We start from the raw sequence: 7,184 nt of genomic DNA on the forward strand, positions 1-7,184 counted from the left end.
CATCACCCAATGAAATACTTTGCTGGTCGTTCAGACCCAAATGTGAACTCTGAATCATGTAATTATTCCTCACCACCACCACTATACTTCAGGACACACAAACCTTAGTTACATCATCCTATCTCCCAGACTAACTTAGTCTGAAAAAAACCTCCTTTCTAATATGTACCCCACAAATGATTCATCCTTCCCTGTAGCAAGGCGCTGCATGACTTTTAAGGCAGTGATTAGAATGAGGTACATGAACACAAGAAATCATCTTTTGTTTTTAGGAGTCTGCAGACCCTTTTTTCTTCCCATTCCTTTTAGCTGTTAAAGGCTGGTAGTTTAAAAAAGACAACTTTAGGAAAAAAATATTTTGAATCACATAAAGTTTATTTACTTAGTAAAGTTATATTACAGTATGTACAGTTTCTATTTACATATACACCTTTCTAAGAAATGAAGCACCAAATGATACAGTTAGTATTTTAGAGGAATTTACAGATATATTATTTTTGCATCCAGATAGTTATATCTACAGACACACATGGATTAGAATCAAATTCTTATCCATCACTGACTTCAGCTGGTTTTGGATTAGACTGCTAGTGAAGTTACCAAAGAAAAATTTAATTGCTGTCAGCTATCAACCTGCTGTGCTTCAGGATAAGAGATCTTACCCTATGTCATTTCCAGGGCTATGTGCAATCTTAATCCTCAGAGCCAGAGGTATTGACAGAAGGTACTTTATAAGCCACAAGAATGTAACACTTCCATCAGTAAGATTTTTACTGTCATCAAAAAACAGAGTTTCATTAAAAAGAAAAAAGAACACTGCTGGAGTGTTTATATGCAGTATGGAAAGTAAAGTTAAGAGCCTGGAAGCTTATGTGATGCCGTATCACGTATTCCTCAAGGAATACATTTGCTCTCAAGAAGTCCAGTCTTACACCCACTGAAACTTGCATGATCCCCTTAACTCAAGGGGAAAATCTAGCTGTTGGCTTTGTAATCTTTATGCCACCATCAAGATAAAAAGAGGGCTCTGTCCAAGGTACAAAATTTCCTTCAAGTGAATAAAAGACATTTGGATTGGGAAAATGGAAAATGAGGTATTTAATAAACTATGGGGGGGGAAAAAAAGCACCTAGTTTGAAAGACCATTCTGAAAAATATTTTAGAAGTTTCATATATGCAATTGTTACATTCACCTGATTGTGGGTCACGTCTTGTATAAGCTGCTTATACTTTCTGTGCTATCTAATTCATGCTTTTCATAATTTTGCTTCACCAGACGTGGGGTCGGATGGCTGGAAGAAGACCATGTTACCCTGAGGACAGTTGCTGTGACAGACACAGGTGTTGATGAGCATCACTGGCTTTTTGAGGAGGGCGCCCTGGGGGCAGCGGAAGTGGACGTGGATGGTTTTGGTGCTGTGCGGGGTGCAGCAGCGCCCGTCGCCGCAGAGCCCGCAGAAGCGCGGCCGGTACGTCTGCACGCTCGAGCAGTTCCGGTACTCGTAGCGAAGGGCTCTCGCGGCCTTCCTCGTCCGGACACACCTCTTCCCTTTCTGGGAGAAAGATGGAGACAGCAGATATGTCATTGCATAGGACAGACAGCATTTAACAACTGATGTGAGAGATACAGGCCGACTCTGACAATTTAAACTTGCTGTCTTTATTCATTCCACAGCAAGATGACTCTGAAACTGCTTCAGTAGTGTCATTGTTAGGTCAGATGTGATGTACACACATGATTAGGGTTTAAGAAGAAAACAGGTTTTTTCCTGCGTGTTTTCTAGCTTATATATTTTTAACAAAGTGTGATTTTAGGTCATTAACTACATCACAATAACTTATTATATTCATTGATGCAAAGCAATTAGTGGCAAATGTTTAACAGAAATTTAAAAAGACACATATACACATCTACTTATGCACCTAGTCTAGCTTACAAAAATTTTCATGTATCTTTTCTAATCTGTTTTTATGCTGATGACCTCGTCTTCTTCCTTGCTATAGATACACTCGAAAATCATCAATTGTTATTTCTTCTATTAACTCAGCTTTGCTTGCAGGCCAGCTGTCAAGCCCCTCCATACAGTAGTTACCTACAGGTGAAACCTGCGAGATCTGTTCTTCGACATCAGCATGATACTGGACCAAATAATTAAAATCCACTCTTGTCATCCGAGAAAAGCCCAGTCTACATTCATTAAAAAACTTTACTGAAAAACTTCTCAGCCTAGTGTAGTTCCATCAGAGAATCAGCAAGTCAAATGAGCAAGTTACAGGACTAGGTTCAGGGGGAAAAAAGGGGGCAAAATAAACTGCAAAAGTCATCACCCATTTCTGTGACTCAAGGCACAAACAGCTCTAGACATTATATTTTAACAAATGATTGACTAACTTGTCTTCAGAAGTTTTCAATGACAGAGATTCCACATCTGCCCAGACAACCCCAAGAGTTCATTATTCTTACTGCCTAATACATTTTCACTCATGTCTTAATTTTATGCAGTCTAAACTCTCCATTTCTTGTTATATCCTCCATGCACTCAAAACAGGCCGCAATATCTGAATATGATTATGAGAAAAAATCTCTCTCTTCCCTTGCATTCAGAAGAAGTCCAGTTCTATCTGATTTTCCCTAAATGAGCATGTTTTCCAGACTTCTGATCATTCTTGTTAATCTTCTCAACTCCTCCCACATGTTTCATCTCCTTTACAAAACATGGTATTTAAAACTGCAGACTCTTCAGCAAAGGCCTTAGAAACAGCAAAGGCCTTAGAAATGCTTTCCAACACTCAGAACATTACATAAATTGATGGACCTCTTACCTAGGTACATGTTATTCTCCCTGATAGAAACACTTGCACAGTGTGTAGAAGTATAAAACTATTTTCTCTTATTTACAAAATTTTTCACATCAGAAATGTCAGTATTGGGAAAAAAAATGTCAGCTTTGGGGAAAAAAAAAACATCATAAAGATTGAGATAACGTTTAATTTATCAAGCAGACATTTCACACACTTCTGTGCAGTTCCAGATGCTCAACACACTAGAAATCTGATATATCCATTCTGTATCACTGAAGCAACTCTGATGCACATGGTACAGGTAGTACAGTTGCATTTGTGGGAGAAGTTAGACTGTCAACTGTCAAGCTGCACATGCAATACATGTGACCCATTTGGGGTGACTTAAATTATCATAGAATCATAGACCAGTTTGTGTTGAAAGGACCTTTAAAGGTTTTCCCATCCAACCCCCCTGCAAGGAGCAGGGGCATCTTCCACTAGATCAGGTTGTTGAGAGCACTGTCCAGTCTGACCTTGAACATATTTGGGAATACAGCACTGACCACCTCCTTGGGCAACCTATTACAGTGTCTCACCACCCTCATGGTACAAAATTTCTTCCTTATATCTAGTCTGAATCTACCTGTTTTAGTCCCTGTCCTACCACAACAGGCCCCACTAGAAGTCTGTTCCCACCCTTCTCATAGGCCCCCTTTAAGCACTGCAAGGGGCTGTAGGGTCTCCCCAAAGCCTCCTCTCCTCCAAATTAAACAATTCCAACTCTCTCAGCTTTACCTCACAGGGGAGGTGCTCCAGTCCTTGGTGGCCCTCCTCTGGATTAACTCCAGTAAGTCCATGTCTTTCCTGAGGGCCCCAGAGCTGGACACAGTGCTCTGGGGGGATGTCACCAGAGTGGAGCAGAGGGGCACGATCACCTCCCTTGGCCCACTGGAGGTGCAGCACAAAGCTACTGAGCAAACACAGCAAGTCTAATGCTTTACCAAACCCACTCAGCTTGCTGCACTCATGCTAAAAGCTGTATTTATGTACAGCTGCATCTGGACCATTGTAGACCCTAATATTGCAACCTTGGAATTAGAGCTGAAGAGCTGCCTTGCCTCCCTCTCTGCAGATTACCTTATCAGATGACTCTTCATTTTCACAAGGTCTTATCATGCAAAGCCGTGTCTGCTTCACCATCTCACACTGTTGATTCCTGTTGGTAACACGGGTGGAAAAGCCCATTCCACAGCTCGTGGAACAAGCACTCCATTCTGTTGTCTGCTCAATACAATTGGCACTTGAATCTGACACAATCCCGAGTGTGGCCTCTTGCCTGTAGGCTGGAGACAAAACCCCACAGAGCTTTATTACAAGAGAAACTCACATGAAACCTCACTATCTAATTGAGCTCTGTCATATCTGGGAAGGAACATGTGAGAAAAAACAAGGTTCAAAATCCATGCTTTTGATAGGATTTCGAAATTTTAAAAGCTGTCTTTTTAGGAATCCTGAGTAGCAACTTCCTACATCTTTAAAAAAGCCTCAAACCAGAAAAATGCATATCAATGTAATCAGCAAAGAATTTAGATTCTGTTCACTCAAATCCACAGCTGGAAGAATTACTGCCAACTTTTAAACCAGTTTAGAACCCTAACAGATTTTTATTCTTCATTCTTTCTAATGGAAATATGTCACAAATCTGTTCTAAACTATGTCATAAAAATATTTATATTAGGTATGACTTGAGAGAGGCTGAATTTTTTATCTAAACTAATAAACAGCATGGAATGAAAGTCCTTTTACTCCTGAGAGTCATAAAGTCACCCCATCTTGTCAATAATTGACAGCCTGCAGCCAGGGTGATGGTGAGGAGGCAGGAGGGAAGCCATTTCCAGGAGCTATCACAGGCACTTGAAGCCATGGTCAGGTCTGACCACCATCCTGCCCTCCTGGCACTATGCAAGTGTTGCTGAATAGTTTGGTTGGCTGATTAGCACAGGAGCAAACAGGAGGAGACAATACAACCAAGCTGTCAGTCACAGCTCTTGCTGTTAAGCTCCTCTACAACAGCCTTCCTGCCTTTGGAATGGCAAAGATCCAAAAAAGGTGGCCTCCAAGAGGGATGGCCATTGCTGAAAGAATGCAGACAATTCATCTGTAGGCATCTTACAGATTAGCCTGTCACCATCAGACAAATCAAAGAAAAGGAAAGGTAATAGAAAAGTGTCAAACTTTTTGTTTACACCTTATGTGCTTTACAATTAACACTTCATAGCACACTGAAAAGCTACTCCAGCTTTTCTTCCTCAATCCTTTCTCACTTGTTTTTAAAATGGATTAGCTGAGTTTTGGCATAACTCACTGCCCAAGATCACAAAGAGCAGTGACTGGAAGAGAATGCAGTGCCCTCCACTCTCAGAAGAAAGTTATGAAAATCCATGTTGAATTTAGAGTATAATTAAAAGGGGATGGAGACATAATTCAGTACAAAAAAATGAAAATAGGGAAAAGCTGAAAAAGGGGAAAATTTTACCTAGCTTTTTTTAAAGCCTGAGTTCTGCACTTTGGAATGGGTTGGGTTTTCTTACAAATCCATTCACCATATTTATAACCACTGCCTCTACAAGTACTCTGTAATGTTTTTAATGCTGTGAGCACTCTATCACAGACAGGCTGGAATCCACTGGCATTGTAGCTACCATGCTGACCACTTGTAAGAGCTGCAGAATTCAGTGGGAAGAAAGTCTCTTGCAGACTAAACTGTCATAGTGTACATGTGATAAATTGTAACAATATAAGTTGTAACATATTCTTGCAAAGCAACTAGCAAGAACTGCAGCTTTATTTTGTTGGGGTTTTTTTCCCTTGGTATGGGAATGTTTGGAGGATTAGGACCTTGTCCTTGTTTTCTTCTGGTCACAGAACTAATGTGTACCAGATAAACAGGAATTTAAAAATTGGCAACTACATTAATTAACTTTTAAAACTGCCATGCATATTCATCCTCTGAATCTTTCTACTACCTGATGAGCTCTGCCTTTACTCATAACCACTGCTATGCTGGTCATTTTATGTTAGAAAAAACCCCGACCATACAAGCAATGTGCCTTTGATCTGGCAATCCTGTGGATATTTTCACAATGATATCACCTCCTGCTCACAATGACTATAATAACTAATTTTAGTTTCCTCACCAGCCATAGCAAAACCTCCCAAAATCACTTCATCATCAGGGTCGCAGACCCACTTCTCACAGCACTCTCCAGGGACTTCGACTTTCCTGGGGAAGGGGCAGTCGGGGCCGGGGAGCAGCAGGTCCAGGTTGCAGCGTGGCAGGCAGCCGATCTGGCCGTCGCGGCAGGTGCACTGGTACTTGCAGCTGGGCTGGAACGTCTCCCCATTGCGATAAATCATCCCATCAAACACGCAGTTGTCCCCCTCCAGCACTAGTGGGAAAAGGGGAGGCATTTCGCAGAGGCAGAGGGCGCTGGAGCAGTCCCCGGCCCTCCCAGCCCCTGGGCGGCCGCACGGGCGCCTCCCGCAGCATCGGGGCAGCGCCGGCGGTGCTGAGGATCGGCCGCTTCGCCGGAGGGCGGCCGGGAGGACAGAACCGCGGGGCAGCGACACCCGCGGCGGGCCGGGCCCGGGGAGGTGTCCCGGGGAGGGTGTCCCGGCCACAGACGGGGACGTCCCGGCTCCGCCGCCACCTACCCATGCAGATGCCGGCGGCCGCGCCGTCCTCGGGGCCGCGGTCGCAGTAGAGGCCGCTGCTCTCGTCGCAGGGCAGCAGCGCGGAGCATGGCTCGCCGCGCTGCCGGGCGCACACCAGGCAGCAGGAGCAGCCGTCCAGCACGGCGGGCACGCCCGGGGCGCAGCGCGGCGGCTCGGCCGGGCAGCGCCCGCACGGACGGGGACACGCCGGCTCCCGGCCGCTCACCTGCGGGGATACAGCGGCCCCGGGGGCCGGGTCACGGGGCCGGACCGGCCGCCCGTTCCCCCCGGCCGCGGGCCCCGCCGGGCGCCCCGCACTTGCCTCGCACGGCCGGAGCAGCAGCAGCAGCAGCAGCAGCAGCAGCAGCGGCAGCACCAGGACGGGCAGGTGCTGCCCGCCGCCCGTCGCCATGGTCCCAGCCGCCGCCTGCCCGCCGCCCGCTCGGCTCTGCCGGCAGAGCCATCGCAGCCGCTTTTATAGAGGCGGTCGGGGACCCCCCTCCGCCACCACCCCCGCACGGCGGGCACCGCGGGCCGGAGGCGGGGAGCTGGAGCCCGGCCGGGCCCTCCGCTCCCCCCGCTCCCTCCGCCACCTGCCCCGGCGGCGCCGAGCCGCTGCCCTGCCCTGCCCGGCGCCGGGCGCGACCCCTGTGCCGGGGGCGGTGCACGGAGCGGGGAGCGGAGCC

The 7,184-nt window shown here is 46.2% G+C and overlaps 1 protein-coding gene across 1 annotated transcript; it reads right to left on the minus strand.

Moving 5' to 3' along the window:
* Positions 1–354: 354 nt before the first annotated feature.
* On the minus strand, positions 355–6,951 carry CCN3 (cellular communication network factor 3). Its single transcript, XM_077188382.1, has 4 exons — positions 6,499–6,951; positions 5,982–6,233; positions 3,922–4,127; positions 355–1,553 (listed from the first exon to the last, which is right to left on the minus strand). Exons 1-4 carry the CDS (start codon positions 6,908–6,910, stop codon positions 1,257–1,259), a joined length of 1,167 nt encoding a protein of 388 aa, XP_077044497.1. The 5' UTR covers positions 6,911–6,951; the 3' UTR covers positions 355–1,256.
* Between the last annotated feature and the right edge of the window lie 233 nt (positions 6,952–7,184).

Source organism: Agelaius phoeniceus, chromosome 1, assembly GCF_051311805.1.
Source record: "Agelaius phoeniceus isolate bAgePho1 chromosome 1, bAgePho1.hap1, whole genome shotgun sequence".
In the NCBI taxonomy this organism is placed as follows: Eukaryota; Metazoa; Chordata; class Aves; order Passeriformes; family Icteridae; genus Agelaius; species Agelaius phoeniceus.